Raw genomic sequence first — 26724 nt, forward strand, 5'->3', positions numbered from 1 at the left:
AATTCTGGGAAAATATTTTAGCTTATTTTAGTAGGGCAATTAAGAAAATGTATGAACCCTCAGCAGAAGCTGCTTTGTTCGGGTTAGGTATTAGGGAGGCTGTACTTTCGAAAGATGAGGGATGTTTTCTTGCAATTGCCATGTCGGTTGCCCGTTCATTGATTTTACAAAATTGGAGATCATTGGAAATACCTTTATTTGAGAAATGGTTGATTAAGATGAAAAGGACAATGTCTTTCGAAGAAGCTTATGCCAAACGGGTGGGGGCAACGAAGAAAATTTAGAGGGTTTGCGTTTATTTTTTTTGATTGTTAATTTGATGACGGTATTTTCTTTTTTGGTTGTTATGTGTAATTATTAATGAGTGAACATGGAATTGTGATGTTTTCAATTCAAGTTTTTTTTTTTCTCTCTTTTTTTTCTTTTTTATGTGTAAATAATGGTTGCTTCTTGATGGCTCTGCTCAATAAAAAAAATTAAAAAAAAGAAAAAAAAAAGGTAATCTGAATTATAGCCAGTATGTTAATGGCACTAACCAGTCTGCATGTCATCAGATGGACTAGTTAGTCTTCTAACAGAGTGGTTGTGGGTGAGCTAAAACCTATTTGCTTTCCTCGTCTGCCCATTCCTTCATTTGACTGGGAATATGGTCGGCTGGTTGGCACTGCTGAGGTTACATTCACAGTCTGAAAGAATGTACTATGCAATAACTGGACTAAGATCTCCTTAGAACTATTTGCACATGTCTAGGTATCTCTAGTTAATTCAGGATTTGATGAAGCCTGTCTGGATGTCAAACGTTCCCTCTTAAATCTCTCTTTAGTTGCCATATTTCATAAGTTGTCACCACTTGCGGCTCACAGAAGGAATTTTTGTCTTGTTGAAAAAGGCATGTGATCTATGGAGGATATGAGCAAGGGGTACGTCAGTAATGAATTGCAGGAGGGACAATTAGTATGCTCTGTTTAAAATATTGACACAGTTCACATTCCTGAGCTTTGTGCTGGCATTGTCATCTATCTTACCCAAACTAACAGTGATGCTAGCATAAGTCTTTGAGCAAAACATTAAGGGTCATGGTGCCGCCATGGGCAAGTCACAGAGGCACCATGGCCCAATCACATGGGATAGCAGATCTGCCCCTGCTCTGAAGTGCTTACTATAATTGTAAATTCAATCCTGGTCTCAGGGGATAGTCCATACAGTGTGATAGGAGGCTGTCAAGAAGCTGTTATTAAAGGAAACCACAATTCAAATGGATGACCTTGGTATACACCGGTCCTCTTCAAACATACCAATGATCAGTATAATCATGGGGGCCATGTTCAAGAGCAGTTACAGGAATACTTGGAAATACATCATATTGAGAGCAATCATTTTGGTTTCCTCTTTGGTCATAAAACTTGTAATGACTTTACCTTGTTGAATATCAATGATGAGTTTTAATGAGCCAAGAAAGCAGGCCGGCTGGCACCCTTAATAAAATTAGACCGCACTCCATGCTATGGACTATTCCCTGCTATTGGAAGGACTGGAGTGCTAGGCTCGCTTGGAAAGGTCAATGGTTTTTCACATTTCTGTGCAAAACTAAAGCCATGGGATGCTAGTCATCCACCCCCTTTTGCTGTGCAGGTTGGTGCAGGGCTCATAGCTCTCCACTTCCTTTTTGAACATTTATCTGATGCTGCTAGTTAATTTATTGAGGTGTCATTATGTCACCTATCAGATGTTTGCCAGTAAAACCCAGCTTATGGTTGAGTGAGTAGAAAGTAAAGAAATGTCAAATAAAAAACTGCAGCATATTCAAAGTTAAATGCAGTATAGCAAAATGTCCTTTAGTGGAAACAAAACGGAAGTGCCCTTGGTAGACTTCAGATTCCAACCCCTATTCTATTACACTGACCAGCATCACTGAGTCATGTTTTTTGGCTCTCACAGGACAGAATCTCTGCCAGACTCGATCATGATCTATGCATGAGGAAACCAGTTCAGGAAAACGTGTAAAGGGTACCAGCTGTAATGTCAAATTATTTCTCAACTTTAATCCATCTACATGTCATAACACCTATGTTCGAGGCATATGAGCTGCAGATTATACACTTTTGCATAGATCGCCATCTGGTGTTGGGCCCCGATGTTTGCAGTTTGTTCTTCTTCTTGGACAGTCTTTGGAAGTCACGAGTTCGGTGACTCCTCCTTCGGTCCGTACTGCGCATTGGCTTCGGCTCCATCCTCAGATTGTTTTTTTCCGCCATCGGGCTTGGATGTGATACTTCGTGCTCCGGCTTCGAACCTTTCCAGTTCGACCTTCGACGGAAAATCCTCGTCCATCGAGATTCTTAAGACAAAAATCATCTTCATCTCTCTCGGCGGCACTTCTCGATTCCAGACATCGGCACCGGCCTTCGGGCCTCCCTCGACTCCGGTCTCGGCCGATGGAAAGGACTCCCTTCAAAAAGTGCCCAAAATGTGGGTCTAAATTTCCCCACACCGACCTGCATCAGGTGTGTAACCTCTGCCTCTCTCCCGAACACGAGGCCCGAGACTGCCCCGCCTGCAAGTCTTTTCGATCGAAAAAGACCATCCGGGATCGAAGAGCTCGACGCACCATGGCGCACTCATCGACTTCGGCTCCACTCGACATCTACGGAGACGTCACCGGAGCTTCGGGGCAGCAGCACACCGAGCAGGAGGAAGAACTCGTCAGCGCTTCCGAGGCCGACGACTCCGACCTGGAGGAGATCACACCGGCGCAGAGGGTCGTGAGTACTCTACCCCCTCCCACTCCCGTACCCACACCGAAAGAGACTCCGGTTACACCTTCGCCTCCGGGCCTAGGGAAAACCAAACATACAGCTTCTATCACCCCACCTTCGGGCCCGGTGTCGAAGCATCATAAGTCTCCCGGCGGCTCGGGCTCGAGCCAGCCTACTCCTGATGCCGAAAAACACCGTTCGGCACCGAAGAAAACCACACCCAGTTCGGCTCCGAAGCCATCGGGCTCGAAACCTGCACTCTCGGTGCCGACTAAGCATAAGCCCCTCGGCACCGACGCTCTGGCGCCGAAGCCTGCCTCGGCACCGAAGAAATCAGAGACCCCAAAAAAGCATGGCATGGAGAAACCATCGAAGCCCTCGGCTCTGAAAACATCGGCACCGACAGACGATTCGGTGCCAGAAAAACTATTTACTCCTTATCCTTATCAAAAAAGCTTTAACAAAGGATCCAAAGACTGGTCATTTAACTTTGTCTTCCAAAAAAAGACATTTAAACAAGCCAGATCCTCCTCCACCGCCAAAACGGAAGGACTCTGCCACATCCCCCTTCAGAGTACCCTCCCCACCACCTCCTCCACCTTCTCCACCTCCTCCACCTCCCATATCTCCGCCACCTTTGCCTCACCGCTCTCCAACCCCATCTCCAGACCCTGATTATGGAGATCCAGATTATGATCCGGCAGACGCCCCAATAGACCCCACACCTCCAGGGACACCAGACCCATGGGAGGATTACCACAACCCCGATGTACCAGATATGCCTCAGGATGACATTTATCCATCCAGGCCATCTCCTCCAGAGGACTCCCTGGGGTTCCACCACTTAATACAGCGGGCGGCACACTACCATGGGGTAGAATTACACAGCGAGCCAGTTGAGGACGATTTCCTACTGGACACTTTTGACATACAAGATAAGGCCACAGCAATATTGCCCATGCTAAAAGGAGTAACCAAACATGCTGCAGAGGTGTTCAAGGACCCAGTCAGAGCTAGGGTATTGAACCCCAGGATAGAGAAGAAATATAAAGCAGCCCCCACAGATCCTGCATATATTAAAGGACCTGCTCCCTTAGACTCATTGGTGGTATCCACAGCTAGGAAGCGGTCTAACTCTCAAACCTCAGGGGAGGCTCCACCACCAGATAAGGAGTCAAAGCTCTTAGATGCGTCTGGTAAACGCTCTGCCTCGCAAGCCGCAAATATGTGGCGCATCGCCAACACACAAGCACTGCTTGTACGTTATGATAGAGCACATTACGAAGAGCTGGAGGCTATCATGCAACACCTCCCAGACAAACATAAACACAGGGCTCATGAGCTAATACAGGAGGGAAAGCTCATAACCAACACCTCAATTAAATGTGCCCTCGACGCAGCAGACACAGCTTCTAGAGCTATAAACACCAGTGTTTTGCTTCGTCGTCATGCCTGGCTCAGAATCTCAGGGTTTAAGCCAGAAGTCCAGGCATCTATATTAAATCACCCCTTTGACCAACAACACCTATTTGGTTCAAAGGTGGACGAAGCATTGCAGAAAATGAAAAAGGACACGGATACAGCAAAGTCTATGGGGGCATTACAATCCCATACCCCTAGACGTTCATTTCGTCGTTCCTCCTTTCGGGGCACAGGCAGAGGTTACTCTGCCGATAGCGCCTCTACTTCCTACAAGTCCCCTCCTCAGAATACCTTCTCAAAGGGCTATCAAAGAGGTGGATATAGAGGAAACAATAATAAAGGCAGGGGCAAAACCAACAACACCCGTTCTGCCACACCGCCCGCCCAATGACTTTCCCCCGCTTCCCCCAGACCATTCCACTCCAGTCGGGGGCAGACTACGGCATTTTCTTCACACCTGGGAGACCATAACATCAGACAAATGGGTGACACAAATTGTTCAGTCAGGCTACTGTCTCGAACTAACATCTACCCCACCCAATATTCCACCCAGGCACCGTACAATGTCACAAGAACACACCACACTGCTCAAACAGGAGGTGATCTCCCTCCTGCAAAAACAAGCTATAGAGCAGGTCCCGTCAATCAGCAAAATTTAGGGGTCTACTCTCTGTATTTTCTAATACCAAAGAGAGACGAGACCCTACGGCCCATTCTAGACCTCCGGCCTCTAAATGCATACATACATTCGGACCATTTCCATATGGTCACCCTCCAACAAGTTCTCCCACTCCTCTGTCAGGGAGACTTTCTCACTACACTGGACTTGAAAGACGCATACTTTCATATTCCAATACACCCTTCTCACAGGAAGTACCTCAGGTTTGTGGTGGACGGTCAGCATTACCAATTCAGGGTTCTCCCCTTCGGGGTCACAACCGCACCACGGGTGTTTACCAAATGCCTAGCGGTAGTAGCAGCCCACCTCAGAAGACAACACATTCACTTCTTCCCTTACTTGGACGACTGGCTGATAAAAGCCGCGTCCTACGACCAGTGTGTGCAACATACAAACAGCACCATCCAACTGCTCCACCAGCTAGGCTTCACGGTGAACCATCAAAAGTCCCACCTCATACCATCTCACACAAAGCAATATCTCGGGGCCACTATAGACACCTCCAAAGCCATAGCCTATCCCAATTCAGCCAGAATTGCAAGCATACAAGCCTTGCGCCAAACATTCATTCTTCAGCACTCTCTCCCAGCAAGAGTGTTTATGAAGCTAATAGGGATGATGGCATCTTGCATCTTCATAGTGCCCCATGCAAGACTCCACATGCGTCCACTCCAAGAGTGCCTAGCACGGCAGTGGAACCAGGCCCAGGGACAGCTGACGGATCTGGTGTTGGTGGACGGCCGCACCCATCACTCTCTGCAGTGGTGGAACACCACAAACCTTTCCAAAGGGCGGCCGTTCCTGGACCCGGTTCCTCAGGTGATTCTCACAACGGACGCATCGCTCTCCGGCTGGGGAGCGCACCTTCTACACCTCACAGTGCAAGGTCTGTGGACGCCACAGCAAAAGTTACTCCACATCAACTATTTGGAGCTATTGGCGATCTTTCTAGCCCTGAAATCCTTTCAGAAACAAATTTCAGCCAAAGCAGTCCTCATTCGCACAGACAATATGACTGCAATGTATTATATTCAAAAACAAGGGGGGACACACTCTCCCCAGCTCTCCCGCTTAGCACAGAGCATATGGAGATGGGCAATTCCACAAAAAATCTTTCTCCTGGCACAACACGTCCCAGGCATACAAAACACCATGGCAGATCTGCTCAGCAGACAGACACAGCAAAAGCACGAATGGGAACTGCATCCACAAGTTCTTCGCCCATTCTTCCACAAGTGGGGGCATCCTCAGATAGACCTCTTCGCCACCCACGAAAACAAAAAATGCCCAAGCTTCGCCGCCAGATACCCACACCCATTGTCCAAAGGCAATGCGATATGGATGAACTGGTCAGGCAAATTTGCATATGCTTTTCCACCTCTCCCGCTAATTCCATTAGTGGTAAGGAAGCTACAACAGCACTCCCTCACACTCATTCTGGTAGCTCCAACATGGGCCAGGCAGCCGTGGTACACCACACTACTACAGTTATCGGTGGTACCACATCAAAAACTGCACCTGTCCCCATGCCTCCTAACCCAGAACCATGGAGAAATCAGGCACCCGGACCCAGCTCAGCTCAACCTTGCGATCTGGCTCCTGAAATCTTAGAATTTGGATACCTTAACCTTCCCCCTGATTGCATGAACATTATCAAGGAAGCCAGACGTCCTACCACTCGAGCATGCTATGCCGCAAAGTGGAAGAGATTTGTTATTTACTGCCGTAACAATACAATCAACCCTTTAGATGCATCCATACAGCACATCATATGCTATCTGCTCCATCTTCAAAGGTGTAACCTGGCATATTCATCCATACGTCTACACCTAGCAGCATTTGCTGCTTACCTACAAAACAGACAGCATTTATCACTGTTCAGAGTGCCTGCTATTAAAGCCTTTATGGAAGGCCTTAAACGAGTAACTCCACCCAGGGCGCCACCTTCCCCTGTATGGAATCTCAACGTAGTTCTTACAAGGCTCATGGGTCCGCCTTTCGAACCAATGCATAAATGTGAGCTACAGTTCCTCACTTGGAAAACAGCTTTCCTCGTAGCTATCACTTCCCTTAGAAGGGTTAGTGAGATACAAGCGTTCACTATACAGGAACCCTTTTTACAGATACATCACAGCAAGGTGATACTTCGCACAAATCCAAAATTTCTGCCCAAGGTCATTTCCCCCTTCCATCTTAATCAATCGGTGGAATTACCGGTTTTTTTCTCGCAACCTCAATCTGTTGCGGAAAGGGCTCTACATACACTTGATGTTAAAAGGGCTTTACTGTACTACATACAAAGAACGCAACCTTTCAGAAAGACTAAACAATTGTTTGTCTCCTTCTCTCCACTGCATAAAGGCAACCCCATCTCTAAATCAGGGATAGCTAGGTGGATTGTAAAGTGCATACAAATTTGCTATCACAAAGCAAAAAGAACATTATCTGTTCCACCTAAAGCCCACTCTACAAGAAAGATAGGGGCTTCTATGGCTTTTCTAGGGAACATACCCTTAGATGACATCTGCAAAGCAGCCACATGGTCAACACCGCACACCTTCACAAAACATTACTGTGTAGACGTGCACTCCAAACAACAAGCTAGTGTGGGCCAGGCTGTACTAAAGACACTATTTCAAACCACTGCAACGGATACCGGTGGTCGCCGCTAGGGCTGGGTACTGCTATATAATCTATGCAAAAGTGTATAATCTGCAGCTCATATGCCTCTAATGGAATATGCTACTTACCAGTATGCTTCTGTTCTTGGCATGTAGAGCTGCAGATCTATACACGCCCACCCGCCTCCCCGGCTACCTGTATCCGTTCCAGTCTATCTTATTTAGATACAACACACATGGGTTTCTTACTATTATCACTACGCTCCATCTTTTCCCTGCTGGCGAAAAACAATCTGAGGATGGAACCGAAGCCCATGCGCAGTACGGACCGAAGGAGGAGTCACCGAACTCGTGACTTCCAAAGACTGTCCAAGAAGAAAAACAAACTGCAAACATCCGGGCCCAACACCAGATGGCAATCTATGCAAAAGTGTATAGATCTGCAGCTCTACATGGTAAGTAGCATATTCCATATGGATTGGCATCTGGACCCAGGATACATATGATGTGAATAATATGTTTAGCTAACACAGATAATTTATCATTCATCTATAAGCTTCAAATATATTTTTTGTCTTCAAACATCAATTTGGCAGTTCTGAAAAAACACAATTTTTTTGTCTGAAATGCATTCTTTTCAATTGTGGAAGTATTCATAATTCAACCAAACAAAACCTTTTCATCTACTACGTTGGGCTGCACATATGGGAGCTACTTACAGGTAACTGGAAAGCTGCCAGTAGCTACCAAGCTACTCGTTGTAGAACTCTGGTCTATTGTAGAACTCTGGTCTAGAAACATGCACTAAGGAAGATCTGAAGATGGAAACCTTGGGAACTGTTCTCAGCAGACAGGACATTACTGCATTGGTTATCAATAGATGTCAGAATGAAATGTAAAACTCTAGCTCTTGCCCTCATATCAGTTTATTTGAATTGTTCATGCTATCAGGGAAGGCGCTTGCAGATTTTTAGGCCAGCTTGCAATCTCGTATCTGGATCTGATCCGACCCTAGTGATGCAGCGCTGAATGAGAACTTTTTATGGTGGCCTTTCATTGTGTGTTAAGGAACACTAATGGTGGGTTCACTCGAATCGCAGACGTAGCGCAGTCAATCATACTTTGCAAAGGACTTTCACATTATTTGATTGCCCATAATTCTTGTCTCATCAGACGAAACATATGTATTGTCCTATCTCTGTGTTCTTGCTAACGATATATACAGCTTCTACATTTGACTTCAGCCATTGACTAGGACCACCAGAAAAAAACTGTCAGAAGGCTCCCTGATTTTGCATTACAGTACAGGAGCAATTTCACTGCATGGCCACAGTACCGTTAGTGAATACGTACTCACTTCTTAAGAATCTTAAGAAAATGGATGAGGATTCCCTGCACCATTGAATCTCTGAGTGGATGGCCTCTGCCACAATATATGTATTTTACATAGCTCCCTGATGAAGGTTGTAACATCCAGTACATTGTATTTGGTTTAACTGAAACGCGCATAGTGGCAATCTCAATCTCTAGTCATTTTATTTGCTTCTATGTTCTGATTCCTTTGAGTATCTGTAAAATCAATTGATATATGTTTTGTTGCCGAACTAGAAAAGAAATTGATATATACCTGTATGTTCATTAAAGCCAGTTGAATCCTGGCGAAATAATGCTGTTTTTGAGCATTGGTGTTTTTTAATGTTTGGTATGAATGATTTTTCTTCATCTTGAGTGGGTATGAATGATTTAATTGTTAGTATGTGGTTGTGTTCATTTGATATTAAGGTTGAGCTTGTAGGGAACTCAGTATTCTTGAATATTTTAATGATAATTTATGAATGTATAGACCTAACACGGTGTATATTTTGCTAAAAAACAAACAGAATTAGTCTGATGTATGACTCTGAATACTTTGAGAATTTTCTTGCCTATTAAATGATTAGGAGAAGCTATTGCCAGTGGCGTCACTAGAGGGGTGCGGGGGGTGCGGACTGCACCGGGTGACACCCTCACGGGGGGTGACACCTAAGGGCCGGTCCGGTCGGTGTGGTTATATGTTGCTTTAAAAAAATACAGAAACGCAACATTTGGCAAAAGGGATTAGTCTTCTGGATTAGAAAATGAAAACAAGTGAAATGCAAACGGGCTGCACTCTGACGTGGATCACCTTTCGAGGGGGGGTTGCAGTGATTCTTTAGAAATTGTACAGCACTTCTTGGGACCTTTAACTTCTTAGCGGTGGTCACTGTGTTGGGCCGGCTGGGTTTACTGTGGGGTGGATTGACCTTTGGGCACAACCGCCTGCGCTCTGATCCCTATTCTGCCAGGCCAGACGTCTGGAACCTAAATTATACCTGGGAGTCTCCATCGGCTACCGAAATGGACGGGCCCTTCACAACTCCACGACAGACAACTGAAGGATCAAGCATATCCAAAGTCAGGAGGGGGTTCTAAACGGGAACCTGTGTCACAATGGATGCAGAGTGTTAGTATTTAAAAAGCTGATGTAAGGAGCGTGAAAACGTTAAAGTATTGAGACGCTCTAACCTTTAAAAAAAAATTGCAGAGGTGTCGATTTCTTAAATGCCTATAAGTCCAATCAGCAAAGCGCTACAAATATAGGCCCCAATAGAGGTTCACTGAAACCTCGGAGATCCAAGAAGGATTCTCTACCATGAAGTAGTAAATGGATATGTCAAAGCCTAGATTTGAAAGGATCCAAATATCTATCCATTCATCCTGCAATCCACCCACTGATATCCACCATTTTGTCATCTGAATTCTGTCATCTATTCAGCCTTTGATCCAATACAGTCTGTCACCATTCCATACATCCGCCTGCCCATCCATATACAAGCCTATCCAGCCATCTTCAAATCTATCCATCAAACATATCCTTTCACTCGTCATCCATCCTTTCACTTATACATCCCTAATTTCTTCATTAATTCTTCTATCCATCCTTTCACCCATCCATCCACCCTTTCACTCACCCTTCCATCCATCCATCTTTTCAGTCTGCTGTGCGCAGCATGCACTGTCTCCTCCTCCGCCGCGTCTGCGCACCTCGGCAGTGACGTCACGTCGTCACTAGAGGGGTGCAGTCGGCGATGTTGTTTAATACGGGAGGAATCCGAATCCCGCATGCGCATTGGGCCCCAAGTGCGCGTGACTTGGCATCACGAGGGACGAGGAGGTGAGGAGGTCTCAGGTCGCCACAGCGCCACTATAATTTAATTTTATTCCAAGGAAGGAGGAGCGGAGTCTGGTTTAAGGCTAACGGGCGCGGGCCGCCGACCGAGGTAGCCCCCCCTTGTCTGCCACCAACTCAGCAGGTGAGTGGCCTATTGCCTATTCAGTGCCGGCTTTAGGGCGGTGCGACCGGTGCCGCCGCACCGGATGCCAAGTTAGGGCGCCATTTGTATGGAACCGACGAGTTACTAATTTCCATATATTTAATGTTTTAAATTTGAAGGTGATTTTGCTAATGTTTTTTACAGGAATAATGAAAGTAGAGCTGGATGGGGCTGATATGGGGTGGGGCCCGAAGGTCAGCTGTGAGATAAGGTACACAGGAGCGGGATGGTCGAAAAGTGGATAATCGGGCCTGGAAGTAAGTACTTGCGTTAAAACCTGGCCTGTTGGAATTTGAGGGTTTGCACTTACATCCAGACATCGCTCTTACTTTCAAATAACTCTCCACATGCTCTGTATACACACAGAATTGATCCGTTGTATACTGGTGACTGTTTGCAAGTAGATATAATCTAATCTAGGGCTTGTAGGCTAGCGGACTCGGAGCGGAGGAGGTCCATGCGGTAAGTCGTGAGGGGGTGACACCATGAGTTACCCGCACCGGGTGACACCAACCCTAGTGACGCCACTGGCTATTGCTGTGTGTTATTGTGAAGGAGCAATGTGATTGCAGCTATGAGACAAATCTTCATCACCTGGCGTTTTACGGGGAATTAAATAAGCACTCTTTTAATGAATGTTTCACTCAGCTCACTTAGCCTTCAGTGGTCTGAATGGAGCTGTATGCCCTAACTAGTTATCATTAGATCTTCTGATCTTGTATGCTATCACCCTAAGGCATAGTCACACTGACTATGCATGGATATGCACATGGATGCTGACAATGTCATTCACCTGCTATTGCCTGCTCCTGCAGACCACATATGCACTGATTCTCACATTAGTTTGTTTGGGGTGTTTGCTAGGTTGGGTCCCCTGTGCCCAGCTGTGTTCCCTCACATATCTAGCTTCTGCCTTCACCGCAGGAACAGCTCTTGGGTGTTCACCTTGCTCATCATATTCTTAAAGGGGCACAGTGTACATGTGCCTACTTAAGTTCCTTAAGGTTCAAGTAAGACATGTGTCACTTAGCGATTTGAGGGATTAAGAACAGATGTTTTATTTTTGTAAAAATAGTTTTAACGTAGGTTTCTAACATCGTGGAACTGTGAGCGATACGTGTTCATATCTGTAAACACCCATTGCTAGTAAATAGCCATATTTTTGCCTATTGGATATTCTTTTGTAAGTGACATTCGATTTACGTTTGTAGTCTTCCACTTGGCATTTCCAGTAGTGTTTGACCATCTTGAAAACCAGCGTGCCTCAAGATGTTGTGAAGTTTGCCTTTGACTCACCGAGGCCAGTGTGCATCCATCTGTGTCCCTGTCAAACATTTGCGCTAAACATCCCTGCCTCATCGATGGCAGGTTGTCTGCATATTTCACCAAAATAGCTGTTGAGTATTGATTTTTGGTCTCTACAATTTTGTGCCAATTTTGAATCCATAGACTGGAAGTGAAAACGAATAAGTGTTGGAAAAGAAAAGCAGGCCTGCTAATTAGAACTGGTCAATATGGGTGTTCTTGGTAATCGAGTTAAGTACATGATGCTGAATGGGGGGCGCTAGAGGGCGCACTGCGGAATGGCTGCCTGTTGAGACAGCTCTGCCGGTCAGGCACATTAATCGGCGACAATATTGGATAGGCAGATTTGAAAGATTTTGGAAGAAATGGGCATCGGAAGAGGTGGTGATTAACATGCGCGGAGCAAGAGACCTGTGAAGAGTAGTCGAGGCTGTAAAATCATGCCTGTGGACTGCTGGCAAGGAGGGAACGGTATCAGGCAACATGGCGGCGGCCCGAGCAACGATCGGGCAATGAGTGTCGGGAGCTGAAATGTGGCCTTAGCACTGGCGATAAGGTGGAAAAGTGGGCAGCGGACATTCTCTGGGCACCGCATGGTGCAGGAGGGAGATATTGCACAGTAATGTGACAGCGGCAACATTGTGCGCGAGTCTTGGCGGTGTGGCGAGAAAGGCCTATGCAAAATGGCGGCGCCCTAAGCTACAACCGAGCCGGAGTAATTGTGGGGTTGCGAGCGGATGAGCGCTGGAGATAGTGATGGCAGCGACAACTTGGTAAAGTGGGCAGTGTACTTTATTTGGGCATCACACTGTGCAGGAGCGAGGTGATCCTGAGGGCAGTGAAAGCGGCATCATTGGGAGTGGATACTGGCGGTATGGCGTGATAGATCAGCGCAAAATGGCGGCGCTCTGAAATGCAGTTGAACTGGACTAATTGCGGAGTTGCCAGCGGGGAAGCGTGAAGACTGAGGCGGGGAGGCCAGCTACCACTCAGCCCCAAAGAAAGCAGCTTTTGATATGTGTGCTGATCGGCGCACTGGCAGGATTAGGAGCCGCGGTAGGATTGGGCAACCCGGTACAAAATGACGGCCGTAAGGAAAACAAAGCTGGAATTGATGTTTACCGGTGTCGCCTGTGAATTGACAACAAGATGCAGCTGTGAGCGACTAAAGTTATTGCCCTACACAAGTATTCGGATTGCCCTGCTGCTGGACAGGGGAGAGGCTGGCCCTGTGCTGTGTCTGCTGACACAAGATGCGGTGATGAGGTGGTCCCAGTGCCAACTGTAAGATCCAGGGTCGCGATCCCTGGAACTTTGGAGCGCAACTGCTTTGGTGTCATGTTGGGGCTAATAAAAGTGAATGATACCATATAGCTCTGCTTGTGCAGAAAATACGGCGCATACATAGATGCCGCGACTGGGGCTGCCAATTATTGGATGCGCGACATGGGGCCTGTTGCAAACAATTGGGTAGAGCTGCTGACACACGCTATATACTGTCTGCGGCGGGAGTCGTGGAGGTGACTTACAACGTGATACTGTGGGCTGCTTTGGATGCCAACTGCCTCTGAATACGTATGCTGATCCTATTACTATTAGACCATGAGCTGCGTTGCGATGTTGTGATCCCTAGAGGTGGACTAAACTAGAGATCAGGAGCGCGCCTATCTGAGAGGAGACAACGACATATTGTGCTAATTTTGAACTGTGGTGCACTAAGGCGATCCTTATTATATTCTGGAGTGTCAGCTAGCAACATCATGGGTAAGTCAGACAGACAGCAACCCAAGCTCTCATTTGAAGCAAGGAGACAAACAAAGGGTGCGACTGCACACTCCGACAACGAACTTGAAACTGAAGCCACAACTGGTGGTGCAATGGAAAGTGTCCTTCAGGCGATCCAAAAAAGTCTGCAAGATATAAACAGGAAACTGGATACCCTCACCCAGTGGGTTGATAACATATCAGCGAAGTTAGATAAGCAAGGGGAGCGCCTGGACAAGGCTAAGAATCGTATTACGGCAGTGGAGGATGAAGCGCATGCCACCACAAGTAAATGCACAGGAATGGAGAAACTGTGGGAGGTTATAAAAAACAAAGCTGAAGACTTAGAAGCGAGATCTCGTCGTAATAACATACGGATTGCGGGTATTCCAGAATCCACTAACACATGAAGGATGGAAACATATGTGGAGGAGATGCTTCGTTCAGTGTTTGGTACAAAGCATTTCACAGCGGTCCTTATAGTGGAACGTGCACACAGATCGTTGGCTCCGCGACCTCCACCGGGCGCACCTCCAAGACCCATAGTTGCCTGTATCCTTAATTACAGGGATAGAGATGTTGTACTAAGGATGGCCCGGGAAAAGCAACAGGTGACATATCAAGGTAACACGCTGGCATTTTACCCAGACTTTACAATGGCAGTACAACTAGCACGAAAGGACTTCGCCCCGGCCAAAAAGAAGCTATTCGCTAATAAATGTAGACATCAAAATATTAGCTAAACTTCTAGCAACCAGATTGCAGCCCCTAATGACCAATTTGATACTACCTGATCAGTCAGGGTTTATCCCTACAAGGTCAACAGCGCACAACACCAGAACACTTTTCGCACTTTCACATTATTTAATTCCACACACTAAGGCGGCTGCGGTTATGTTAGATGCAGCCAAAGTATTTGATTCTATAGAATGGCCGTATCTAACCGCAGTGTTACGGAGAATGGGGTTTCCCCCTATCTTTCTGCAATGGGTACAAATGCTGTACACTAAGCCAACAGCGCGTATAAGAGTCAGCAACTATATCTCCGATACTGTGTCGATTGCACAGGGGACAAGGCAAGGATGCCCGCTGTCCCCATTGCTATTCGCGATAGCGCTTGAACCATTGGCTTGTAAAATTAGACAGGGACATCATTATTCTGCTCTCCAATTTCCACAGCGACCATTGCATGTATCTCTATATGCAGATGATATGATGTTATATGTGCGGGACCCAGAACAGCATTTAGCTCCTTTGTTACGGGAGTATATTAAATTTGGGAGACAGTCTGGGCTCCAGATCAACTGGTCAAAATCCCTGATAATACCACTAACTGACACCACACAGCCTCACTCTACGGAATTCCCTTTGGAGTGGCAATCAGATCCCGTAAAAGACCTTGGCGTTTGGTACCATCGAGACCCGGAAGTTGTAATCCGCACAGATTATGGTAGGGCGATTAGTGGGCTGGAAGACAAAATAGGGCGCTGGTTTCAATTGCCATTATCGCTAGCTGACCGACTAGCCATTGTTAAGATGGTCATATTACCAACATTTTAATATCTTTTTAACAATATACCCATAACACCTCCGACTGAAGTATTTCGCAGATTGACATCATTAGTGACTCGTCTGATTTGGGCGGGCAAACCGGTCCGCATCGAACTACGAGCTCTGACATTTCCCTACTCCAGGGGTGGTTTTAAAGTACCGCATTCTATGCTTTATTTTTTATGTGCGCAAGCGCAATATGCGCATTATTGGTATCATCAGGTCCCCTATCTCACACACGTGGCCATAGAGGAAGGAGATGCGTTCCCAGTCCCATTGACAGCTATAGTAACCCATCGCAGACCACCTTTACACAATAAAGACATAAATACGATTGATACGACGAATGCTGCCTGGCGCAAAAAGGGTAGATTATCACATAAATTGCCCCTATATGCCCCTGCCTTGCCGGTGCATCATCACCCAGAGTTATCGGTCACACAGGAAGAGGTGGGCATGGGACTGTTGAAACAGGTGGGTATAGATACTATGGGGGACTTATACCATAACGCTACATTTAAAACGCCGCAAGACCTTACCTATATTAGTAATCAAACCTTACTGTTTTGTTTCACATACCATAGGTTACAAGGCGCAATTAAGAAATTATATCCCACTTACCCAGCGGAACCGCCGCAATTGACAGCGTTACAAATGATACTCACTACGTCCAGTAACAAACACTTGGTGTCTAACCTATACACTACACTACAGGAGGATATTGCGGATATGACACACAGGGCACTTACAAAGTGGAATGATGTACTAGATGTCCCACTAACAGAGGAGGAGTGGTCGGTGGCATGTTCTCTTACAGAAATGCTGATGCCCAATGGAAATTTGCGACTATTGCACCTTAAATAGCTTCACCAAACTTATTACACACCAGCTAGACTTTGTAGGTATGGATTACGCACAGATGCGAAGTGTCAACGTTGTAGTACTGAACCAGCAGATTTCCTGCGTCTTGCATGGACTTGTACAGCAATACATGAGTTTTGGGAAAAGGTTCCGCAGGCTCTGGGTGACATGGTGGGTATTACTATTATCTGCTCTAGTCGCACTTGTTTACTGGGAGTAGTCCGGAATGTGCGCGCCACTAAACGCAAATTTTGTATGATCGCTTTACTTCTAGCTAAGCGCCGAATTTCAATGTGTTGGGTTAGTAGAGAAGCCCCTAAAGTTAAACAGTGGCTTCAAGATATGGCATATTGTAAGGATGTGTTGAAAACGTACGAAGAAGAACTGCCTGACAGATCCAAGCCAAGAGACTACTGGAAATATTTGGTTGAATATCTGCGCACAAACCAGATTGATTAACTGTGTATAGTGACTGGTTTTTTGTAGTAAAGATATCATGAGGTAACATCAAACAATTGCTGCAACTGGATGAAGGATGTTGTAGTACAGTGGTCTGTATGTCGTTCACATGTTTGGACATTGTATGTCTTTGAAAATGCTATAAAAAAAGTACATGATGCTGAATAAAGTACAGTTAATCATGACCAAGTGATGAAGGTAGGCATAGGGCGCATCTATGCATAAATAAATGTGAGCCTCTATTGTTACCCTTAAGCTTCTGTCTGTTTGTATTTTTATAGGAAATTCAGCTTTGTACCTCTTTGAATGTTATGATACCAGAACAGAAAGCTGGCACTCAAAGCCAAGCATGCTGACTCAGCGCTGCAGTCATGGGATGGTGGAAGCGAATGGACTTATCTATGTTTGTGGTGGCAGCTTAGGAAACAACGTCTCAGGAAGAGTGCTGAATTCCTGTGAAGTTTACGACCCAGCAACAGAAACGTATGTAACTCATGTCCTTTGTTTTCGTTTATCCAAAACTTTTTCTTGCTACAATGTATACAATAGTGTTCTTTGTCTGGTAACTGTTGAACGTTTGTTTGAAAAAAGCAGAAATTCACTGGAAAATAACAATTTGTGTGCTGAAAAATACCTCAATTGCACTGTTTTGGTTAACTATGATAAGCTTCCAGTGCACTGCTCGTGACCTCACGTAAGATGCCATAGGTGACATCGCAAATGACACATCACCTCAACATTAGTAACAACACATGATACCTCTGTCACCATAAATCAAAAGGTCGATTTCTTAAAGTGGATTTTTATTTTCCACCTTGTACATGTAATATTCATGGACTATATTTCATCTTTTTCATCAAGATCTGTTCAGTGCTGTACAACTTTAAATCAAATTACAAGAAACATTTAGAAACACTTAACAATAAAGACCAAATCGACAATTGGACAATCATGTGCATCAACAATATTAACATGAAAAGACAAGGACAATTCTGAATTCTACTTTTTTGGACAACGGAATGTGGAATATTCAACGGTGTTCTCGGATTATCATTGATCAGGTATAGTGCTTCTTTTTTTGATAGCCAACCCTCATCTTCTCCAATATTAACCAAGGAAATGAGTTTTAGTTTGATTAAATTCACAAAGTCCTCATCCGAACGTTTGTAGTGTTCCTCTTGGTTCAATTGGCGTTCTACTTCCGTTTCATATTTTTCGCGGGGAAGAATGACAATGGCCCCGCCCTTGTCCGCAGGCTTGATAATGATTTCCTCATTTTTCATGAGTACATCCAAGGCTGTTTTTTCATTTTTAGATAGGTTCCATGTAGTATAGATCTTCTTTTGGTCTAATATTGTTGATGCACATGATTGTCCAATTGTCGATTTGGTCTTTATTGTTAAGTGTTTCTAAATGTTTCTTGTAATTTGATTTAAAGTTGTACAGCACTGAACAGATCTTGATGAAAAAGATGAAATATAGTCCATGAATATTACATGTACAAGGTGGAAAATAAAAATCCACTTTAAGAAATCGACCTTTTGATTTATGGTGACAGAGGTATCATGTGTTGTTACTAGTCTTTGGATTCCAACCTCTGTTTACCTTAAATGAATCAATCCCCTGTTGTTTATATAACATCACCTCAACATTGTCATCATGAATGACATCACTAGGAATACTCAATACTTTGTTTACATATTTGTTCATCATTCTTGTGTTGCTAAGTACTATTAGGTCATAAAGCCCATGAACATCATGAATGTACACCTATAGCTTAAACGTCTATGTATCCCACACTTATTGTTATCAAGCAATCAGATGCTAACTGAATTCCGTAAATAGTTTTTACTGGAGCATAATTGCTACAGTCTGGCTTCATTATGGAATTATAATACTCAACCCATGAATCTTCGAGCAGTCTGTAGAAATATGTATGTAGTCTAAGCACATGAACCACTTGCTTTCCCAAGTAAAATAACATTGAGATAGCCTTATAAGATCTGCCTCTATATACCATGATATAAGTAGCGATGACAGCTACTATTATCTGTCCATCTATCCTCGTGCTAGAACGAGTGATTGCAGCAACGACAACAGTTCCCACTGTCACCTTATTCGCTTCATGAGCCAATGAATTCCCTTCAACATGTATGCGAACACGTTGATGACTCAGCATATATCACGTGAGCCCATGGAAAGCCTTTTTTCAGCTCTGCCACTTGTTCCAAAAGCAACGTGTGCTTTATCGTGCCACCTTTTCAATCTCTAAACCCATCCTGTCCCCAGTATTGGAGATGCTCATTGTATGACTGGACACAATGAAATTAATCACACACAATCAGTGTGGGGAATTCCCAATCTGTATTTTTTAGTACCAGTATTAGTGCTTTTAGTTCTGTCAGCTGTGCCATGCAATCTCCTAGAAACTGCGTCTGCTTATTGCTAGGACGGAACTTGTTGTCCTGCATATGTCCTTTTGCAATAGCACATGCGGTGCTGTATTGCTGTTTACTTGCTATGGCAGGCTGAGCAGATCCGTCAGTGTAACTGATCTATTCATACTGATCTAGAGGCATTATTTAATTCAGGAGAGGATATTCTTGTTCTTATTGCAAGAATGCTTGCATTTTTTTTAACAAACAATTTTAATTGATTTTTAAGCAACAAAGCGAACAGAGCGTCACTGTGACATATAAGACATTTCGATACAATCCCATAACATTCCCCCGTCTGACACAGCAGTGGCCATGATCCAGATCGGCTCCCATTTCTCCCAGCCATCATGTTGGCAGATCAGTGCAGTAAGCCCAACCATTTGCCCCATATACGTCCGTGTTTGGCAGGACAGACTCTTCCCACATACACAGTTTTTTCTTGGACGGTACACCAGTCCACCCCATTACGCCATTTTGCATTTTGAGCAGCCGAGTCTTTCCACACCGCTTCACTGTCTCTTTTGGCCACCAATATGGCTGTTCCCAGGAGCAGCTTGTCAGTACGAGACTCATCCAACCCATCCATTACCCCAAGAAGAAGAGCAACAGGACTGAGGGGGAACCATCCAGCCCAGAATCTCACTCATCTCAGCTACAATCGGCGTCCAATACTTGGAAAGGGTGGCGCAGGACCAGACCATGTGGTAAAAGTTAGCTGGGTCTGCCTCACAACGTGGGCATTTTGGGTATGAGAGGAATCCTGCTTTGTGTAGCCTCACTGGAGTAAGATATGCACAGTGAAGATAATACATTTGAATGAGGCGGACCCTAACCAAAATGGTTAGTACCCTTGGGGCCATCGATGCATCCCTCCAGTCCTCCTCCTCTAAAGGGCCAACCCTTTGCTCCCAGCCGGCCCTAAGGGGGTCAAGAGTGGACGGGGTGTTTATTAAAGAGTGGTAGATCTGGGATATTCCCCCTTTCCCCTGATTGCCCATAAGGAGCTTAGCTTCCATTGGACTAAGCTCCGGGGTTGCTGTATGGTCAGGGATTTTTAGGGCAATGGCGTGTCGCAATTGGAGGTATTTGTAGAATTGAGTAGCTTGTAAGGAATATGTTTGCTGCAGCTCTTGGAAGGAGGCCAGGTGTTCGCCTTTCCACCCATCTCCCAAACTAGTGATACCGATCGGGTCCCATTTCTGAAAGCCTGCTAAGGTCCTCACCTCCCACAGCCAAGTGCCATGCCAGAGGGGCGTCTGTAGTGTAAGTTTGGCGTCCCATTGAGTGTGTCGCATCGCGGATCGTCATGCGAGGAGGGAAGTTCAGGTGACTGCTGGTAGAGTGTGAGGAATTGGAGCCCAATTTAGCATGGCGTGGAAATGGGCAAATCTCAGGCTTTCTAGTTCTAGCTGGTGGGCCGGGTCCGACCATCCGCCATTGAACCAGTCGTGGATCACAAAGAGGTGGGTGGTCATGTATTATAAAATGGGGTTTGTCAATCCCATTCTCCCATCGTACAGGGGCCGTTGGCGGTGCGTGAGGGCCAGTCGCGATCTCGAGTCACCCCAGAGGAAAGTCGTGGTCACTCCGTCCAACCCATTGAACCAACTGCGGGAAAGGTGGATTGGGAGATTCTGGAGTACATATAGGAGACGGGGCAGAACCATCATTTTGAAAAGGGCGATCCTACCAAAGGGGTTGAGCGGTAGAGACTGGTAACGACAGAGTTCGTCCTTTGTATGTTTGAACAGGAGACGTACATTGAGGGACCAAGTCAGCTCCAGGAGAAGGGCCATCCAGACACAGATATTTGAAAGAAAGTCTCCCTAGAGGAATGGTTGTTCGCCAGTCCACCCATTCTCACGAGGCATGAAGGGGCACTAAGCTGGATTTTGCTGGGTTTACACATAAGCCCGACGATCTCCCAAAGGATTGGAGGATCTGGAGGCATCTTGGGCTTGATTGAGCTGGATCAGCCAGAAAGAGCAGGGCATCGTCCGCATACAGGGCGATTCAGTCTTCATGGGAGCCATGCCAGAGCCACCCCTGTATCCGGTCGTCAGCCCATATGAGGCAATCCAGCAGCTCTATTGCTAGAGCGAATAGGAGATGGGAAAGTAGGCATCCCTGTCGGGCCCCCCTGCTGATAGGGAAGGCTTCAGACAGTACTCCGTTTACAAGGACCCTGGCTGACGGGCTGGAGAAGAGGACTCCCTTTCAATTTATGGTATTGGGGGCCAAAACCCGCTTTCTCCAGTACATCCCCTAGGTAGCGCCTGTTGACCATGTCAAAGGCCTTTTCAAAGTCAAGTAGCATTTAGTCAAAGTATGGAGTGAGGAGATGACGGTGAGCGAGGGCCACATGGAGGCGTCTTAGGCAATGGTGTGTGCTACAATGTGGCATGAAATCACATTGATCGGGATGGATGAGAGTGTGAATGACACCCTTCCGACGGGTGGCCAGAATCGTGGCGTAAATTTTAATTTCAGTGTTAATTAACGAGATTTGGCAGTAGTTAGAACAGGAAGCTGGGGGAGGGTCCGCTTTGGGTACAACCATGATGGTGGCTGTGTCTGTGTCAGGGGGGAAAGGTGCCTTTCTCCAGAACCTCACCGAACAGGGCATGGAGTTGTGGAATTAGAACTTCCCGGAACGCCGTGTTGTATTCCACCGGGAGGCCATCTGGACCGGGAGTTTTGCGGGTAGCCAATGTTGAGATCGCTTCTCTGATCTCCTCAGTTGTAATGGATTCATCCAAGGCCTTAATTTCCCTCTCTGGGAGTTGCAGGAGGGGGACATTCTGCAAGAAGAGGGAACCGGTGACCGGCGTATGCAAGTAATCTACTGAGTAAAGCTTTACATAATAATTCGCGAAGATCTTCGCGATTTCAGCAGGGGTGCCGAGGGTTTGCCCTCGGGAGTCTCTGGTTTCAGGGACTATCTGGCTGGCCAGGGGGTGGGTGGCGAGCCAGTGAAGTAATTTGCTGTTTTTGTCTGCCCTGCCGTAAACTCAGGCCATCAAGGACCTCCAGATCATTTTGGCAGATTCAAGAGAGATGGACCTTATCTCCTCCCGCACTAGGTGTAGTTGCCGGCGTTCTGCCTCTCCATTCTCCTTGGCCATAGTCGTTTCCAAGCGGAGAGCCCTGGCCTCAAGATGGGAGAGATGGCGATCCTGGGCCTCTCGTCTGCGTTTGAGGAGTCCTTTGGCGTACCCACGAATTGTGGCCTTGCCTGCCTCCCACAGTGTACTCTGAAGTTGGACTGTGCCCTTGTTAGTGTGAAAGTAGTGTGTCAGTTCTTCCTCAATCCCTCTCTTGTAGTCTTTGTCCTGGAGGAACCAATCATTTAGCCTCTATATAGGATGTAGAGCTCTTGTGGAGCCCCCTATTTGTAGGACGAGTGGGGAGTGGTTTGACATGTCCCGCCCCAGGATTTGGACCTCTGTGACTGAACTGCAGTCTGGGACAGGCATGAAGAGGAGGTCAAGGTGGGAATGAGAGTGTGTCGCAGTAGATGTATGTGTATACTGTACTGTTCTGGGGTGCCAGGTATGCCAGATGTTCCAGAGGCTCCGTTTAGAGATCCAGTCTCTGAGACGTTTAGCCCCTAGTCTCCTATGGGAGGATGGTGAGACTGTGGCGTCTGTGGCTCGGTCAGTGACAGCATTAAAGTCTCCTCCCATCACCATCAGACATTGGGGGAGAGAGGACACTGCCTCTATGGCTTCTTGGAGAGTGCAGTCTAAGTTTACTGACATCAAATTAATAGTGCTGTCCCCACGGGTACCTGTGAGGGAGACAAAGCTCCCCTGAGGGTCGCTAACCATGTGGGTTGGTGTGAGGGGGAGGAAGCGTCATAGGAGAATCGCCATTCCTCGGGCCCCTCTGGAGTGCCATATCCTGTCAAAACCCTTACGTGCTAAAAAGGGGCATCGTTTCCCATCAGGTGTGTCTCTTTCAGTAAAAGGAAGTCTGGGCAAACCCTCTGTGCATACTTGAAAATTGCGGTCCGTTTTATTTTATCTAAGAGTCCGTTAACTCTCCATGAAAGGATTCTAAGAGATTCACCTCCACTATATGGTCATGACATTATGGTAGGGCAGTGATGTGCGAGGCCTGAGGTCTGGGGCACCGAAGTGCTCCCGAAGGTTGGGTCCTTGGAACGGCAGGAGGCATTTATCTTTGTTACGTGGACCATGCGGGGTCGTAGAGAAACTGGTTAGCACAACCAAAAGCAGGGAGAACATTCCCTACCCACAATCCCAACCAACCCCCCTCCCCATACTTCCCCAATCGAAGCATCTGTCGCCCAGTAAGCAAAGACTTGGAATGTGAGAAAGCTAGGTATGAAAGCATAGCATAGGGTGATGCGTTGGGTCCCTCTACATTTAAGGATTAGTGTTTCTCCAGTATAAGACATAAATAAAGTGAGTACTTGAGTTCAGATATGGGGGCTGCGTGGCAGGTCGCTGTTTTCAGAGCTTCACCCCAGGAAATCAATGGAGCGCATTTCGGTTGTCGGGTCTGGTCCATCCGGATTCTCGCGATTTTTGTCTGCTCCAGGGATGCCAATGATCTGCTCCCTCCATGGGGGTGGACCTGCGGGTGAGGCAGAAGCTGTTCCACGGGCGATGCGCCTTCTTTGGGACCCACTGCGCAGACCACGGGTGCCCGCCATCACACCCACTCGCGGTCCCTTCTGGAATTCAGACTGGGGAGATCCTCTCAGAGGGCAGATTTGGTGTTCCGCTTTGGCCCAGGTCCACACTGCCTCCGGTGTATCAAAGAAGTGCGACATATTCTGGAAGATCAATTGAGACAGGCCGGGAAGAGGAGTGTGTACTGCAGATTGAGGACTCACAGCTTCTGTTTCACATGGGTGAATGATCTACGTTGGGCTTGCACTTCCGTTGTGTAATCGGGGTAGATCATAATTTTGGCATCCTTGTAGAACAACTCTGATCGGGAGCGGGCTTCCTGTAGGATGGCATCGCAGTCTCTGAAGTTGAGTATCCTTGTAATTATCGGCTAGTGTGGGGCTCCCTGAGGCAGCTTGGGTGTGAGCGCCCGGTGGGCCCTTTCCACCACAAACCACGATGACAGGGCGTTCGGGGGCATCCAGGATTTAATGCATTCTTCGATGAAGGTATAATTTGTGAGGGCTCCATTCCCTCGGAAAGGCTTACCAGGTGAAGGTTATTCCGACGTGATCCGTTGCCAGCATCTTCAGAGAGTCTATGAAGATTGGTCGTGTGGGATAGGAGATGCTTTACCTGGGCTTTCAAGGTGAATACGTCGTCTTCGACTTGCGAGATGCCGGATTCTGTTTCTGTAATGCGAGCGGCTGCGTTGCGGAGGTCTTCTTGAACAAGGGCCAGGTCCACTCACACCTCCCCAATTTTGGTCTCCATTGAGTCTTGACAGGACTTGATGGCCTGGAGGATAGTGCCCACATCGCCCTCTGGGTAGCTGATTGCTGTAAGTGTAGCCTCCCCATGTCCAGGGCCATTGACTGTGTACTGCTCCTTTCGGGTCTGAGTCAACTGGGTTTAGTCCCTCTATATTTTCCCATGGTTGCTCGGTGTCACCAGGGGGAGGCAGCCCGACCCCTGCGTGCGTGCGTGTTGTCGGTTAGGGTCCAGGTATGTTGGTCGACTGGGCCAGGTAGGGGGGGGGTCTGGCTGTCCCAAGGAGGACTCTGCGGCCTATTAAGGCCGGAGCATTGAGGTCGCTGCGTCCACTTGTGGGAACCCTCGGTAGTGCACGGCTACTGCTCTGAGTCTGCAGAGCGGGAGAAGCCGGAAGAGGCTCGCCCGGGAAACTGTCAACTCGCTGTCTGCAGTTTGCCGGGTTATGAGACGCCACATGGGCAGTGGGTCAGAGGCGAGGGGTCTCGAGGGTTCTTCAGCCCTGTTCCAGGCTCCAGTGTCCCTTTACTGTTGTTTCCCACTGGTCGAGTAGTATTACCTTCAACCACAGGTTTGGGTGGGCGTTCCCCCACGAGTTACTGTCAGGGCTCAGCCGCTCTAGCCTCCCTGGGGGGCATTCCGCTGGTCACGGATTAGAGCTGCCTTTATTTGTGCCACGGTGGTTAGCCCCTCGGGGACAGCCACTACTTTAGGGCCCACCAGCTCCCAAGTGTCATCCACCTGCCCGCGCTGCCAGGCCCAGACTTAGTGGGTTGGGGGAGGGAAGGGGGCCTATTGTGTGCTCTGAGGAGATATCCCGCCGATCGCATGGCGATTTGGACCTGCCCCCCTCACTGGGATTGATTCTGGGTCTGCCGGTCAAAGGCCCTGTGCTGGTCTCTAGCTGTCCCCAGCGCCTCCTCACCTGAGGCCCTGAGAGGCAGCAAACCGCGGTGGCTGCAGGCCTGTCCTGCCAAATGCAGTGAGTGGGACTCACGACCCAACAGGATTCAGGAGGTGCACTATGGCCCCAGAGAGCCGCCCTGGAAATTCAGCTAGGCAAAGGAGGGCAGGGGGCACTGGGCAATGCAGCGCCAGGGGGCCCCAGGAGTTCAGGTCCCAGTCCTGCCGATCGCGGGCCAAGCTGGACCCATAGTGTTTGTCAGCGGGTGTCAGAGGAGGCAGGGTCCAGTATTGGGGAGGCTAACCGCAGGGCCACGGGTCCCATGCACAGCACACTTCTACGTGTTTCACATCACTCGCCAGTTACCCACTTCTTCGAGGCGCCCTGCCAATCGCAGGTCGATTGCCTCTGAAGTGTTTGCGCGCAGAGAGTGCCCCGACATCCATGGGACACCGTCGCCCCAAGGTCCGTTCACCAGCTCCGATGTTCCTCCCCCAGAGCCACCTCCTCATCTCCGGAATTGTTGCGGGATCCCAATCATCCAGCCGCCATGTCAGAAGTCACAGCGTCAGCAGGCTCTGGAAGCCGCATGCAGCTCAGCGCTGAAGTCGGGCGGCACCCTCACTAGCGTTGGTAAGGTTGGAGAAGGCAGAGTTCGTCACTTGGGGAGCTCACCACAGGCTCACGGGACTCCGGGGCGGTCGGCCGCCGTAAGCCCCTGTGCCGATTCCTAGCCCTCTCGAGGCGTCCTGCCGACCGCAGGTCGATTGCTTCCCACGCAGCCCACTACAGGCCGGATCTAGGCTGTCAAGGGTTGCCGCCGTCTCTGGGGGCAATGCAGCTGCCTCGTTACTACTCGGACGGACCCTCTCATCATCACAGGTTTTTGAGCAGGTCCCGGCAGCTCTTTTCAGCCCCCAGACGCCTTCTCAGGCATCGTGGCGCTTGCAGGTCCTCAAAGCCGCAGTTGGGAGTGGCGTGGAGCCCATCAATCAGCAGAGTCTCCGGCGAACCCCTCTACAGTGAGACACCACCCGTCGGGCTCACAAGGCTAGCCTCTAGGAGGCAGGCCACCATTTTGACTCTGCTCAGGCCGCTCCTGGAGGTGCCGCCAACAGTTTGCTAAATCCCCTCAGCTGCTCGTTCAGTCCCAGTGCTGTTACAGGGGAAGGCACCTCAAGGCTAGAAGTGCCCTTGCTA

At 47.6% G+C, this 26724-nt stretch overlaps 1 protein-coding gene across 1 annotated transcript in view; it reads left to right on the forward strand.

Annotated features, from left to right (window-relative positions):
• Positions 1–26724, forward strand: part of KLHL7 (kelch like family member 7) — a 428793-nt gene that overhangs the window by 317702 nt on the left and 84367 nt on the right. The window contains exon 9 of the mRNA XM_085631525.1: positions 17053–17254. Within this exon, the coding sequence (XP_085487651.1) occupies positions 17053–17254 (202 nt within the window). The remainder of the gene's footprint in view (positions 1–17052; positions 17255–26724) is intronic.

The sequence above is a fragment of the Triturus cristatus genome, chromosome 10, assembly GCF_964204655.1.
Source record: "Triturus cristatus chromosome 10, aTriCri1.1, whole genome shotgun sequence".
Classification (NCBI taxonomy): Eukaryota; Metazoa; Chordata; class Amphibia; order Caudata; family Salamandridae; genus Triturus; species Triturus cristatus.